Genomic DNA, 16,191 nt, shown 5'->3' on the forward strand with positions numbered 1-16,191 from the left:
GAATATGTGCAGTGATGCAAAGCTGTCCCAAAAAGTTGTCTATATGCATGCATGTTGCCAACAGCAGCAGTATCTTAAATCACATACTTTTGTACATTCTGAATCCACAAATACAAGCTACACCTTTGCAGTGAACATTTTCCTAGAAGAATACTCAACTGTCGAAGGGTTCACCTGTTCACTGTGGTAGCTCATACTTAATACCTCAATTCCCATACAACCAGACCTGCTGAGGGCTGCATACAAGTATTTTATGACATTCTTGCACAAAACGTGCGGGAATATTTGCGCCAGCCATAGCTGAACTTGTCAAACTCTTTTTGCCTGCAATGAATTGTTGCAAAAATGGAGAGATGCATCAAATTTTACAAAGGTGGGCACCTTATGCAATACAGGATCAACCTGTATACTCACTGCCTCGAAGTATCGATATGTAACAGTGTTTTGCTTGGCACAATGTAAAGTGCAAGAAGACAAAGAATACAAGCATACAAGTGCCAGCTACCACTTGATGGTTACAGGCACATAGCAAAGAAGTCTTCAGTGCATTTGAAATACACACCGTAGTAACAATGTGACAGAGATCTTATTATAAAGCCATCCAAAAAAGGACATTTCTGAACAATTGTCGCATTGGAAGCTGTCCTTCAAGAAAGGACATTTCTCAAGAACTGTCTGAAGAAATATAACAAGAAATGGCATATTGAAGAACAGCTGTAATAATGAAATAACAGCCACATTACAAAGATATGTGCAGCACACGTACAGAGGTTTTCTTTGCAGTGTTCCTGAACTGTCGTTTAAGAAGGGGATGCAGGGCTAAAATTGTGATTTTGTCCAGAAAAATGCATTTTCTAATTTTTTTATTTGTAAACATAAAAAGAAACTCCTCGGAAAGTTTGGTGATTGCATGCACAATAGAAAAAAAGGGGGGGGGGGAATTAGTCTCTCCTTTTTTTTTTTCCCTCGGCGGTGGCCACGCGCTTCTTCTTGAAAGTGCCTAGAATGCCATTTTCAATATGCGGCTATAGAGTTGGAGAGAAGCCTTTTTCATGAAAATGTCTTGATCAAAATTCAGCACAGGCAATGAATATGCTTTGTCAGTGTGTCAGACAAAAACAAGCTTCTTCAAAGCTTTGCACACATGGACGTCGCGAAGCTTGAGCGAGACAGTTTGCCATCGGCGACTATATCTACATAAGAAAACCTACAGTCTATTGCAATATTTCTTTACGCTTTTCGGACCCCGAGAGGATTATCGAGCAATGAGGACGAGTGTCCTTTCTTTTGGAAGAGTGTTTGAGTTAAGAAAACACCCTCAAAACTGGGGGACTATGTGCTATGCCAGCAATAGCTTTTTTTTTGTAATCAGCTGAGGAAATATCTTATATGGAAGAAAAAGAAGGAAGTCGCATGGGGAACACTAAAGAAAGGAAGGCTATGTACATGCATCGATTGCATCGTTCTTCTATGTTGTTTTTAATACAACAACATTTTCTACAAATGAGAGTCTCTGTTGAGAGTATTGAAGAAGGAGAAGAAAAGAAAAGAAAAATGTGCATGGCGAGTCTAGATTGTCTGCAAAACCGAAACTGAAAGTTTAGATTGGTGGGAATGCAACTCATGATGTTCCATTTTTCTAGCCCGCACAGCCTTGTTTTCGTCATTGTCGACACTGATCATCTTCATTTTGCTCTGGATTTTTGCCCTAGTTCATTGTGATTGACAGGCGGTCGGCACTGTGGTGGACTATGCTTGTCATGAAGTTTTCAATGCAGAAAAGCTTTGGTACGCGAAAATGCCGTGTCAAGTTGAAGGAGAGGACCTAGCCTATGCAGCAGAGACATTCTATTGAGCACTGTTGCCTGGAGAATAAAATATGATGTTTTGAGATCCTTTAATCTATTTTTCTTAGTTTGCACTTTTGGAAAACCATCATTTCGAAATTTCACTGACGAAAACTGTTTGCAAAAATGTCTTTGGGCTGAAAATTTGTGAAGAACCATCTTGAATATCTGAACTGCTTCTCATGAAAAAAAACAAAAAGAAACATTTATGGATCACAGCAAAAAAAAAAAAAACCTAGTTTCAAGCAATGTGGTTCAATAGAAAAAATAATAAATTTGTAGCCTGCTGAGGCTATCCTGTAAACAGGCCATACAAAAGATATTTGTTGAGAAAAATGTTACCTATCTTTATAATTTTTAAAATGATACTAGTTTTCTTAAGGTGACACACTGATCTGCTCAGTGGGACATGCATAGCCTTTTCTTTCTTCCCATTTGTGCTGGGGTAATGAAATGTGCTGCATGTTCTAGTGGCAACAGGACAACATCCTGCCAAAATTTTGTTAAAATCTGCGTATTGGTTCAAAAGTTCACCTCCCGTCGCCCCTTAGCAACTGATAGGTGGCACTTGTCTGCCTGTGTTGTTCCTGTGTAGTCGTGTTGAGTGCATTTTGCCAAGCAGTATTATTTACATCAAACCTACACACCAACTTGCCCAAGAACAAGTTTTCCTGGTATGTGTGACACGACCCATGGGTGGCTCGGGATGCAGTAAATACTTCATCCTGTTGAGGCACCTAATGCACGAGACCAAGTGGGCAGGTCACTTGCTTTTGCTTAACCCAAGTTCTGGGGCCATCATTTCGGCTTTGCCATTTTCACAGCGTTTACTTCCCTACAGCAGCATGAGTGGATATGACGGAGCGTGCTTCCTTATACAGTGACGCAATGAGCTGAACATTAAGCAAAAATTAATTCCAGAATTGCCCATGTTCTTGCTTTGAACGAAAAAGTGGGTGTGTTCGTTGCGTATTTGCTCTTTGCCTTGCAGGCATAATGTTATTCTGTGGTTTAGCAAGAAGGAGGGGGATGTTAAATGCCACCTGCCTCTCCTGCCAATAAGCACTATTCGTTGTTTTGAATTTAAAGCTGACTGTCAAGGAGACATGGTAGCGAAAACTTCAATAGGAGGCTTTGAGCAGGGGCCATTCACGTGACATGAAAGTGACATTCTCAGCAATGACAGCTCCTGGGCAGACGTCATTCACTGTCCATTTTCCCTCATTGCTCGGCCATGAAGTAACATCATCAAACTGATAACAACTTGGATTCAAACTTGAGTACTTTGAATTGCAAGTGCTGAAGTTTAGGTGAATGGGTAATGATTCACTTTGATGGTGTTCACAGCACACACGCACTGAGGAAGTAAGGGACAGACAGACATAAAGGCTCAACTACATGCACGCAATATTTAAGTGACGGCGACGAGTGACAAGTTGTGCCATCGCGGAGGGTGGTATATTGCCATTGCTTATCGCATCGGCAGTGTTTGGCCAGCCAGAATGTCCTGCTTGTCCAGTAGTTTGAACTGGTTACTGCATGATTATGCAACATGACAGCAACGAGTTTACTTACTTCGCTCTGAATTCACTCTTGATACTTGCTCTCTGCCATGACAGCAAGAAGGAAATGGTAAAATCATCCTTTGCTTCATCTCTTCTCATGCTGAGGACAATGCATCAGTGATGTTTTGTTGTTAATATTAAGATCACCTGTTTGTTTTGACTCTGTTAGATCTGAGACGCTACTGAGAGCTGTGAAAGTGTTTTGATTTCTACCTGCCAGATAGTGCCACAGCATTTCACGCTGGCAACATGGAACACATTTTTACTGACGATGACGGCACATAAAAACTAGATTAATACACTCTGGTTAAAATTACAACCTTGCAGCGTGTTTACTATTTTTTTCTTTTTTTTTTGCGACCGTACAATTGTATTTATTCAGGCAACAACAGAAATTTGCCACAACTTTTTTTTTTTTTTTTCCTGATGTCATGTCTGTGTAATTGCCACACGCCACTACATGACAGCGAAACAAGGCCTGCCTGTCTCTGTAGCTTGAATAGCGTGTGCACGTAATTGACTTTTAAAGGAGTGCTGATTTCCAACTAATTTTCTTTAATTAAACGAATATATGCATTGGTAGACAGAAAATGAGGCCAGGGATAGCGACTGATGTCGTACATCAACTGTCATGTTTCGACAGTGAAACGGATTATGCACTAACACACATAGGAGCAAGCTTATTTTATAATTTCAGCCTCGTTCCACGAGTGTATGCATTAAGTTCTCGAAAATAAATTTCGTTGGAAGTTGCCACTCTTTTGCTCTCTGTCGGTGCCTTACCCTGTTGGCACGTGCGTGCCTTGAGGTGGCCCTTTTAATGGCGCAGCTGTACTGCTTGCTCCGCGAGGGGGTGGCATTGCACTGGAGCAGGAAGGTTGCGTGCGTAGCTGAGCGCCTGCATGCGTGCCTGTGTTGCAGCAGCCAAGGCCAAGCTGCCCGGCATGCTGCCTACTGACGACAGCGTCGCCTATGACAGTGCCACGCTTGGAGAGCTGGCGGCAGGTGCCAGGGTGAGTGGAACAAGGCTGCCACATTCCTTCTCCTCCTCGATAGTGGCATAGTTCCTCACAAAAATCACTACAAGGAGAACTGGTGCGAGTGTCTGGGGTAGCTGCAAGCCGGCCAGCATAGGAACTATGGATAGATTTGCATAAGCTTAATATTTCTGGCATCGGCGTGCATTGTGAGTTTCCGAATGCACTGTTTAGAACAAAATACTGCATCATAACTGCAACCATTCGCAATGTCGGGCATGTGTGCAGAAGCTGATTGCCTTGATGCGTATAAGCAAATGCGATTTAAAAAGGCTGTAAATGATCTCTTCGTCTTCCTACGTCTTGTTTGCACACCTTGGCAACACTTAAGAATCGCTCTTGAAACTCATTGTAGTTAGACAAACAGTGAATCCTTGAATGTAGCTGTGGTGAGTGAGGCTTGAGAAGCTAAAGTGCAGGCACTGTGCATGTTTATGTTGCAGCAGTTACTGAAGGACAAGAGTACAACACGGAAGAAGGACGAGCGGAAGAAGGCTCGCGAGGATGAGAAGACGGAGAAGCGCCGCCTCAAGGAAGAGGCAAGTGACTCATTTTTATGCTAAGGACAGGTCATGGCTTCTACCGCATTACATGGCAAATGCCATATGTACTGTTGTCAACTAATAATTTGGACTAAGCAATGACTGCCAAAAGGTCTTAATACTAATCGGGAGTTGAAAATAATGGATTCGCCAGAAAATAAGCGCCTTTATTCCGCAAGAGGCCAAAAATAAAAGCTTGTCAACATGTTTTGGCACCCACATATGCTTGCATGCGACCTGTTCTGTTTATAGATCAACCATGATCACGCAGTGGCTAGAGATAGACATAAGCGCGGGTAATGCATGCGTCAAATCTCCGTTTGCTGTTGACCTAAAAAGAGGTTGATTGAACTGCAATAGCAGAATGGTCAAGGCTTTCTTTGCAATAGTTGTTGTCCGGCACTTTTCCTCATTTTATTGTCACCCTGAAGCACAGACATTGACAGTGGAGTTGGCACTTTTGGAAGCTGCTTGACGATTCTGAGTAACACAGATTTGTAACAGCGATCAAAAAGCTGGCATGAACCCTGTTTCCATTTGAAACTGAAGGAACGTAGGGTGAACATGAATGACACACAAAACAAACACAAAAAATTGGCTGCGGCTTAGCTCAGCTAACCCTGTATGCAAAGTGAAAGCTTGGTTTAGCCTGGTTAAGTCTTGGTTTCACTCGGTTAACCTTTGATTTAGCTGTAATTATTATGCTTCATTAAGCCAGGTATGACGGCTGTGCCTAGGTCGGCTGCTAGACATGACTGTGATTAGGCTTGGGTAGGCACTCATTGTTCGACGGTGTGATGCCTATCGTGCAACAGGAAAATCAGAAGTGCTAGACATGCAAAGAGACGCCGCAGACATGCGCAGTGTCAGAGCACAAACGGAGAGGGCGTGAGCGCAGTCACTACATTGATCTCAACAGTTCGACACCTGTTGCATTCCGGACCCTCTCCAGAGAAGCAGCTTGCCACGCAATATCTGAGAGGTGGTCAGACGCCGCTTAGCGATGATGGCTCAAAGCCTCCTGCTCCCGCGCAATGCTCAGAGAAGATGGCCTGACTTCTCTCTCATTCATGACCAAGCTCGCATTGACTAGGCAAGTGCGGTGCTCCTCTTAGCCAGGCACGCGGCGAGTCACATGATCAGGCGGCGACCCAGCTGCGCAGAGCATGTGCGCCAAGCTGGCGGTGGCAACGGAGCTTGGCGTGGTGTGTTGCCAAGGCTATGGTACAGCTGCAGTCAAATGAAGGTCAAATTGCTGGCGACGGCGAAACTTAGTAAAGCTTTTCCTTTAAAATCGAACCTTGACAGCCTAGTGGCTTGACTTGTCCTGTGGCTTGGGCATAGTTGACAGCGTGCTTCCAACACTTTTGGTTTCGAGGTATCAAAACAAAACTATCACACTTTCTGCTTGTCTTGACGGACAAATTAGTGTGCGGTCCAAAATATTGAATGGTGGGTTGTAATGTGTCCAGAATATCATCATGATACAGTTCTAGAATACTGGCTGTTACTTGTTTGTAGGAGGCAAAACAGTGCTTCTAGTGGTAGGTCAACCATCTTGGTTGAGGTTATTTTGGGTCAGGGGAAAGCCTGCATATGGGACTTGGCATATTATCTACTGACATTTCGTTCATTGTAGAGAAGTGAACTCTCAGACTTGTCAGAATGAAGGTGCCATTTCCATGAGGTGCCTGTCTGTTACTTGTTCATAGGGGCCGCATAGATCGGCCACCTCTGACTATTGCTCGTGCAAGACAGCCGGATTTCGGGGCGCAGTCTCGCGGCTCAAGTGTTCTTCGTACAGCGTTGAAGGGTCTCGCACGGTGCAGGAGCGGCAGAAGCGGCTAACGGAGAAGAAGAAGAAGAAGCAGGGCAGCAGCAGCAGCCCCGCCGGGGCGGCCCCCGCGGCCGCACTCGAGGAGTTTGCCCAGTCGGAGGCCGTGCGCACTCCGCTCTTTGTGGAGCAGTGCGTGCGCTTCATCGAGCAGGAGGGCCTCGACTCGGAAGGGCTGTACCGGGTGCCCGGCAACAGGGCACACGTGGAGCTGCTGCTGCAGCGCCTCGACGAGGGCGCCGACCTGGCGGCCGAGCTGGGCTCCTCCGAGCTGCCCGTCAATGCGGTGGCCACCGCCCTCAAGGACTTCTTCTCCAAGCGGTTGCCCCCGCTCCTGTCGCACGCCCACATGGCACGCCTCACCGAGATCGCAGGTCAGTGGGGTGCTCTCCGTGCCCACTAGTGGTGGCTTTGCGAGAAGGTCGGTAAATTAAGAGAGTTGGGTAGTCACCTTTTCTTTTTTTTTTTTTTGTGCGTGTGTCTTAGGGACATAAGTAGTCGCTGGTAAATTGTAAATTGTCAGAGCAACATTCCTTGGAGGACTATAGCCAAGTTCACCACCTCATCCCTGTTTTATTCCAAGGGGGGCCTCCACTTGTCACTACTTCTAAAGATGTGCGAAAGAGCATAATAGTTAGCCATCTGGGTGCGCATCAAAGTAGTTGTAAACGCTGATCTCACCATCCTTACTTATCAAATCAGGAGGTCGATTTAATGGCCCAGATTTCGTCACAGACACACCACGAAAAGTTGCCACAGAAACGCTGGAGCAAGGAATAAAGCAAAACAACAGAAAGGTGCAATAGGCAAGGCATTGCTACAACTGCACCATGCTTTGTGAATGTTGCAATCGTGGTGTGGTCGTGTAGCATAACAGAAATCGCTCTCCTCTCGCTCTCTCTCCAGGCCTGTCTGACCGCAGCTGCCGGCTGCTGGCCCTGAGGGAGCTCATCAAGAGCCTGCCGCCAGCAAACTTTGAAATCCTCAAGTTTATCTTCCAGCATTTTGTCCGGTGAGTGAGACATGTCGTCCATCCCTAACCTAACTTAACCTAACCTAACCTGACCTAACCTGTTATTGCCCGGAAAAAGGGACAATTGGGGGGCTTGCACGAACGTGACAAAAGTTCATTGGGCTGTGGTTTGCCTGTCTTGCTCATAAAGGCTGGCCGGTATAGCAGAGCGAGCATCGAGTCGGGTCTGTCCAGCCTGATTCATTTGCGATGTCCATTAAATGTGGATGTGTTCAAACAGTGCTTCATAGCAAGCAGCGATCAAACAGATGTAATGTATTGTTTGTGTATTTTTTTTTAGCTCGCCTCTATGCTGTCGTTGCCGCATTTGCCAAGGAAACGAAAACGACACCTGGGCACGGGGGGCTGTTTCATTTTATAAAAATCAGTGGGGGAGCAGCTGTGCCAATTGCACCAAACTGTGCCAAGAGCGGACCTTTGCGCCATCCTGCACCAAAATGGCATTTTAGAGGAAAGTTGCGCCGAACCTGCACCAAAGGATGTATAAGAGCAAAATCCTCCTTCCGTCGATGCTTTGCAGCTAGCAAAACTGAAATCAAAATCAACAGCACGCTATCATCATCATAGAAGGAAGCAGAGGCTCGTTCACAGTTTCTCACTATATAGCCAGAAATTTTATGGGCTCATCGGAATCTTCCGGTTCGTCACTCGTGCTTTTTTCTATGACGGACGTACAGTGTAGTGTCGCTGTACCATCTTGCTGGTGCTTTATTTCGGTGTTTATCGAAACCGCTCATGTGGTACTGTGGGGTTTGCAAAAGCAGGATATGCCACATTTTAGGATTAAAGGTAAGCTTTTTCTATCTCTATGGGTGATAGCAGGGCTTTGCAAAACAGCCGCCGCGATCAGAATCGCACATGGTGCATCGTTAAGAAGGGTATTAGCGAATGAAACCGAATGTGGTGCACCACATGAGGCGGCACTTTGACGGGTGCCGCTACGTTTGTTGACGCAAAACTTTTGCATCAAGCTTGGGTTGCTGCACTATTTCTGTGAAATGGCATCGTCGACGCAAACGCAAAACTGTATTTGTGTCCCGCTCAGGCGCAGTGGCACTGATGCTCTCTCTCTCTCTCTCTCTTTTTTTTTTTTTTTTTGTGGCCGCAAAACCTTTGTGGCCCCTATTCGAAAACTCCGTAATGTGCATGGCATGACATGAGTATATTGCATGATATCATGTTCAGTGCAGGCGCTTGTACTCGATCGATCTTACAGTGGGCCTTTGCCCACTGTGTTGTATCTTGGCTTAACAAACACACGGACGATCTGTCTGTGGTGCCTTCTCTGCGCCTTGACGAACCCGACGATAGCACCCTTCGTGCGTCGCGGTGTGGTCCTAGGAGCACTGTGTCCTTTCTCGACTGCGCTTGCAGGGTAAGACTTGCGCAAACTCATCTCCGCAACATATCAACTACTGCATTTCCTAGATTCCCGTTTTCGTGATTAAAAAAAAAGAAAACGCCCTCAATTGTAACATGCACCTGTTTGCCGTGACCTAAAGAAAGTCCTTTACAGTATTGTGCACCTCATTCTTTCATACAGAAATACAACTTTCTCTAATTTGGAAAAAACAAAGATTTACTCCCAATGCAGTAAAGTTGCAGTAAATAAAAGAAGTCCCAGTTTCGCGCAAAAGGCAAAGTATCGATTACGATAGCAAATTAGTAGACAGCTGTACGAAAAGTAAGGATAGTAATTTTATCGGCCATATAAACCTTTGAACATTTGCTTACTAACTAAATTAACAAGAGTGGTGTCACATGCGCACAGGCAAACATGAGCATGTATCACTCAATGACCTCGGAAACTCTTTAAACGCTGGAGTGAGGAAGTGCAGTAGCAGGAGCAAGTGAATTAACCTTTGTGGGACCTCTTGCTTACATGCGAACTAAGCGAGAAGAACACAGCACGGTGCGCCTAGATGCATAGACTCTGTCTCCATTGCAGATCACAAGATAGAGGCCGCGCGACCACCCCATATGTAGCAGCCACCGGAGCAGAACGCCTCTCCTGTTTGCGCCAGTCTCTCACGCAAATTTCGGGAACTCCGGACACCCGTGATGCGGCTCCATTTCCGTCCCTCTCCGCACACATGATTGCCTTTTTTTTTAATTGCAGTATTGTGATGAACTCGGCATGTCTTCACAGTCGGCACTTGCATGCTGATGCTTCCATGCTGAGAAAATGGAAAGACCGGGAAGACGGGCAGTGCGCTAACCTAAGTCAAAGGAGGCATTGCATAAGCACACATACTACAGCACATGGAGGAAGCTACAGCAGCTAGGCTTGAAGCACATACAAGGCGGCCATTTTGAAATGCCGATGGCGATATGGTAACGCAGATTTAGGGTCGTACTCAATTATAACACGTACACAATTTTTGCACCTGTTTTGTCAGAAAAGAAGCGTGCGGTAAATTCAAGTAAACACGGTAAATCGGTTAGAATTTGTGTGGTTGTATGTAAGCGCACGTGCATTGAACCCTGTACCATACGTGCTCGCTGCTGCGCCAAATCAGCTTTTTGCATGCGCCAGGACTCGAGCCAAGACGTGAGATGGCTGTTCCACCACTGATAAATACAAACAAAATGAAAACAAGATAATGTCATACATTGAGTACAAAAGTTGTATGATAGAAATTTATTGAAAGGCTTTATATAAAATTTGGTAGACATTTAATATATTGAGGAATACTACTCAGTAAAGCCACCAGCCGTTCGAGAGTCATTTTCTTAGCCCAGGCGGGAGCAGGAGAATGAACAACATGCGTCCATTTCTGTCGTGTAACTCATACTGGTCGTTTGAGGTGACGTGATAAACGGCAACAGTGCGGGGACCATTGGGAATGACCTTTCGTAGGGAAGCAGAAGTTGCACTTGGACTCATGGGAGAAAGCTTTGAAGAAAAATAAAAATGAAAGCAGTGACCACTCAGCCTTGCAATTTCGGGTAAAACGACAGTTTCCCCACAGTTAATTGAGTTTAAGGAATTGGGAATGGATCCACTTGTGACAATTCACTCATTTTCATGTATGACACCTGACAGAGCGCTTCAAGTGCAAGTTATGTGCCAACTTAGGGAGAACCATAAAACTGGCAAATGGCATGCTTATATTGTGTTTGAGCTGGCAGCCGGCACCGTGAGGGATAGAGTTGGCCGTGCTGGCAAATAACTGGCCAGGTGGCAATCCTGCCTTATGAAGAGCAGGCGGCAATCTTGGCCTGTAAGTCATGGGTTCATTGTAAAGATTGCCCGGGGTCGGGTTGTCCGAACCCAGCTTCTGATTCGACCTGCTCTTGGAAGATTTTGTTTGCGAAAGAAAAGTTACTTCTGGGCACATTGTTCCTACATAAAAAGACTTAGCCTATGGTATACCATATTTGCTTGATTCACCCCAAGTCCTATGTGCGCCCAATTTTCGCAGGCTTAAAGAATAAAGGTGCACCTGAATGCAACATGTGCCCAATTTATAAAAGACAAATATATATTTGGCTTCCATTGATTTGACCCTGATGGAAATTACAAAATTGATTTAATTATCCGGCGAGTCGAATTAAATGAGGCAGAAAAAAAAATGCCAGAGCACACTGCTGATTCATTTGGCACTATTTGTCTAAATCTCCCTTAATCAAATGTGTGCCCGCTTTCTGTGTGTCCAGAGTAGAAAAATAATGCAGAGATAATATGAAAAGCTCCTGAACAAAGTAGAAATCTAAGTCGCACCCAATTTTTTAGCAAGAAAAATATGCGTTGCAACAGTGGAGTGGCCGGTTTTCTAAAGTCAGCTTCGCCGCATGATGTATTTAAAGTCAGCTTTGCCGCAATACAGCAATGTTATGCGGCAATGCATACGAACATTGCGAACTCTGTTTTCGACTCTATTTTTTTTGGTGGTGGGGTGGGGGGGTGGAGTGGGGGGAAGTTGCGTGTTAGAATCGGGCAGATTTCATAATCAGACATTGCGATCTATGGTTATTGTTTTAAAATATTCCCAAGGCCAACCGAAAATCGGCGTTTTCTGCAAGAGATTATGTGTGTTCAATGGCTATCCCCTAAGCCCCGCTGAGGCAGTCGCTGCGTGTAAAGAGGTTGCTATTAAAGTCGCCATAGGGGTCAAGCACATGCATGCTAACTGGTGAAGTTTGAATTACCCGGCGAAGGCCAATCTTCATATTGAAATATCGAAATAACGAAAGTTTGAGCCCACAGATATGCATGGGTGCTGGCCAGGACCTTCAGTTGCGATCAAATTAACTGAAAAATTGAGTTAACCGGAGTCAAATTAACCGAGTCTCCTGTAGCATGCCTGCACATTTGCAATCAGAAGAAATGAGGCTGTAAAATTTACCTTCACAGAAAAGGAACATTTTTTTAGATGAGTTTTCATAATGAAAGCACCACATGTTCACCATTTGCACGTGATTGGCTGGCGGTATTAAGGTAGCCTGACCTTAAGTTTCACGTGGTTATAGGCTAGTTGAACGTTCAAAACTAGTTGAAATTATTGAGACCCGACGGCTATGACGCCAGTAAGCAAGGTGGCCAAAGTTTAATTCCTACGTGGGCATCCATGGCCGAGCGTGAGCAGGTGATAGTCGGCTTCTTCTGGAAGTTCTTAAGTATTATTGAAATTTGAAAGCAGATTTTCGCCGGCTTATTAAACTGCATTAATAAATATTGTAAGATTTCTCGGGCGATCTCGCCACTGCCACCATTTGAAGGGGTTGTAGGTCGTAGAGAGGAAGTTGGGAGGAACTAGGTGAACAGGGTTTATTTACAGTATTTACATTTTAAACATGGGATACATTTACACAGTCTAGCGTGACTCCCAAATGGAGCCTGCAAAATGAAGCATACAGCAAGCGAGCACACAGCTCACGAGTACGATCACAGAGCACGACGACGAGCACACTCTAACAGCCGACAACAGCCGCTTATAAGCACTTCGTGTTCCCTAGATCCCTAGGTGAGGCAAACGTTCATCCAGTCATCATAAACAAGTCGCCTCTCTGTGGGACGGTTTACACACACACACTCACACACACACTTCCTTGCGGGAGGTTCACGGTCCGGAGCCGACGTCAGACGGACTTCGTAGAACTCGGGGCTTGTGTCAGGAAAGGTGCCTTTTATTCCCCGAGCTGACTCCTGCAGTGTGGCCATCGTAGTGTCCATTGTCTTGCGTCCCCGTAGCCAGGTGGTCACGCCCGACCCCAGCCGGCGCCTCTAAATTCCAGAGCTGCCGCAGTTCGCAGTTCACTGAAGTAAGTTCATGGTTGGTTAGCGCTGTCCTTGCTGGTTCTCTGTAGGGCGCCCCCACTGTGGATCGACCGACGCACCTGCAGCGGGCTGAAATAGCTTTGCAGAGCAGTACCCCTGCAGGCCGCTCCTAACAATATACAGTAACAGTAGGAAAAAGCGCACTGATCGAAACACCCTTCTTGATTGATGTCAGCTATTGGCCAATAGCAGCCACATGTGGGAATCTGCTATATTACGAAATAAAGCGTCCAGAAAACAGTGAAAGCCAGGCTTCGGTTAAAAAGAGAGTGTTTGAAAGAAAGGTGACTTCGTGCTCTGCTTACGAGCACCACGCGCTGCAAACAACTGCGCAACATGGCTGAGATGTTCACAGCAGTGTATGCTACCCGCAAACTGTATTTTTTCACCGAGCCCAAGGGCTGGTTCACGGACCCCTTTAAAGTAATAAAGTGAAATAAAATGAAATATGTGACTCTGTATCAGACGTGCCGAAATACACGGCCGAGATCCGTCCTGGCACTCTGCACAGATAGCGAGCTTGGCATGGTATCGGAAACTCTGGTGGCCACACACACATTGCTTAATTGTACGTCAAAATACACAACATGTGCCTATACCTTTCTGTCGTATATGCAGTACTATTTTTTCATTGCAGGCTCAAACTGTGAGAGATGTCATTGTAGCCGTCGTAGCATTGCCAGCTATGTATGAAATGGAGTATAGTGGATTTTGAGTGTAACTTTACGACTTGGATTTGGAGTGGTTGGAATACTCAGCGAGTTTCTTGTAGATTTTGAATGTGACCTTCCCCTCTTTTTTTTCAGGGTGGCCGAGAACTGCCGCCTGAACAGCATGGATAGCAAGAACCTGGCCATCTGCTGGTGGCCCACATTGCTGCCGCTCGAGTTCAGCGACATGGGCGTGTTTGAGCGCGTGCGACCGCACCTCGAGGACGCCGTGCAGACCATGATCGACCAGTTCCGCTTCCTCTTCTGCGACCAGGACGAGGTTCTCAGCGTCTGACCGCTCCTTTTGTTTTTTCTATTGCTGCCGCTGCTGCTGCTGCTACTACTACTGCTACCACTACTCCAGCACTGCTGGCCTCGGGTCTGGGCCGGCTGGCCATCTTCGAACGGTGCGCGGCATCAGCATCCTCCCCGGACGGCCCTGTGGTGTTCCTTCCGTGGCCCCATCTCGTGCCGACCCCGCATTTTCGGTTGCTGCCACCACCACATCTGAGGAAGCTTTGTGTCGGGGCCGTCTAGAATCTCATGTGGCCAACGTCAAGTGCTGTGTGTGCGTGTGTGTGCGCGTGTGTTTGTGCGCGTACATTTGTGGCGGTGCTACGGCACTCTTAATTTATTTGTTGATTTATGCTGCGGCTGTGCGGAGAGGCGCTGTGCCCGGCTGGGGGCCGAGGTGTTTTTTTTTTCACACTCACTCTTTTGTGTTCCTTTTTTTAATTTCCTCGGCACAACCCTGTGATATTTGTACATTTTATTCCTCGAAGGTCCCATGTACATTTGTTCCCATGCCTAGTTTTTTCTTCCCAGCGTTGTTTTTGTTTTTGTCTTTTGTACAGAGCAAGCATTTTTGGGGCAGGAAAGTGGGTGGGGCGCTGGTGCATTTGCTTTTGGCACCTCTGGCTTTGGAACGAAGTGACCCACTCTCGGCTGCCGTTGGCTCCCACCATCTTCTTCAAGCGTCCCTCTTTGTATGTTTTGCTTCGTCCTTCTCCTCTTGCCTGGAACAATCTTCCATGTGGTTGTGGAAAGCTTCTCCCTTTTTTATATGTTTTATCAGGCTGAGGTGGTTTGTTGCCACGTGAAAATCAAAGGCACCCAATCATGACACTTTAAGTGAACAGTTGGCGCAGGGTAATTATTTGAAGTTTTTATGCTTTTTTTTTTCCTCGTGACATCTGGTCCTTGTTCATACGCCATGTCCGTACTGCTACAAGGAGCCTGAGCTATTTTTAATTGACTGTTGTTGTGACTGCCTAACTTGGTAACAGACTTTTTTTTCCTGAAATGTTAAGCCAGCCTTTGAATGAGGAGACCTACATGGCAGAAAACATGGCAATGATGTTACTTGCAAAAAGTTGACGAGCGCTTGCAAAAATGATCTTGAAAGTGCTCCACATCATAACTTGTCATTTTTACAGTGCTTGCCATAATAATTTGGTAATGACACATCACTAAGGAGGCTGCTTCACTGTTTCCAAATGTGGTCTATCTCATTGTCTGACACATTCCTTGTGCAGAAGCCATAACGAAGACATTCACCTTGCCATTGTGGTGTACAGAAAGCATTTGCTGCAAAAGTTGGCCAGCAAGTATACAGTAGCCGACTGGCTTCTCAGTCTCGAAGAATTACTCCAGTTACTCAAAACTCCATCAGTATCTTATGCCAACAACCAGAAGGTACATTAAAGGAGTACCAACACACAGTATTTTCGACATTAAAGCTTCTTGCATTTGAAACAGTGACACTGGCTAGAATAAGAAATGAAAAAAAAAAAACAACAAAATGCACGTATTTTAATTTTATGCTAAAGGTGGTCACAAAATGCCTAACCTGGCATCATTGGCATTAGCGGCTTTACGTAAAATTACCTTTGATTTGTGTTGTGACGGCATGCCATTGCGATACACTGGGTCATGCATAACGCAGAGCAAAATTTAGTGACACCGTAGAGCAATAAGATTAGGTATAATGATGCTGCTCATCATAAAAACATAACCGGAATTCTGTGCGAATTTCTTTCGGCTGTACTCGCTTGTGGCAGTCGCAGAGATCGCGGGAGCGGGGCCAGCTAACTTATCATGGTGTCGTGGTTCATTCACCTACCGGGCACCAAAATGGAAACTGGCGCATAGAAACAAGTATTATTTAGGACGTTTTGATGCTAGCTGGTATTTCTTCTAGTGTTTAGAGAAATTGAGCCTTCATTAAAAGAAAGAAAAAAAAAGAAGCAGAGAAAGGAGAAGACTAGTTGAAACTGTTGTCAGTACTCCTTTAATGCCCTTCTTTTTCTTTTTTTTCTGCATTACCTGCTCTAGCATTTTTT

The 16,191-nt window shown here is 45.5% G+C and overlaps 1 protein-coding gene across 12 annotated transcripts in view; it reads left to right on the forward strand.

Moving 5' to 3' along the window:
- The window catches only part of RhoGAPp190 (Rho GTPase-activating protein 190), a 105,341-nt gene extending 90,001 nt beyond the window's left edge, over window positions 1-15,340 (forward strand). For 7 of the 12 annotated variants that reach the window (XM_075673229.1, XM_075673231.1, XM_075673233.1 and 4 more), the window contains 5 exons: window positions 4,334-4,425; window positions 4,893-4,988; window positions 6,821-7,199; window positions 7,732-7,837; window positions 13,946-15,340. In XM_075673229.1, coding sequence (XP_075529344.1) covers window positions 4,334-4,425; window positions 4,893-4,988; window positions 6,821-7,199; window positions 7,732-7,837; window positions 13,946-14,144 — 872 coding nt within the window. In that variant the 3' untranslated portion in view covers window positions 14,145-15,340. The remainder of the gene's footprint in view (window positions 1-4,333; window positions 4,426-4,892; window positions 4,989-6,820; window positions 7,200-7,731; window positions 7,838-13,945) is intronic. The other 5 variants (XM_075673232.1, XM_075673239.1, XM_075673230.1 and 2 more) reach the window with 3 other exon arrangements.
- Window positions 15,341-16,191: the final 851 nt, after the last annotated feature.

This window comes from Dermacentor variabilis, chromosome 10 (assembly GCF_050947875.1).
Source record: "Dermacentor variabilis isolate Ectoservices chromosome 10, ASM5094787v1, whole genome shotgun sequence".
Classification (NCBI taxonomy): Eukaryota; Metazoa; Arthropoda; class Arachnida; order Ixodida; family Ixodidae; genus Dermacentor; species Dermacentor variabilis.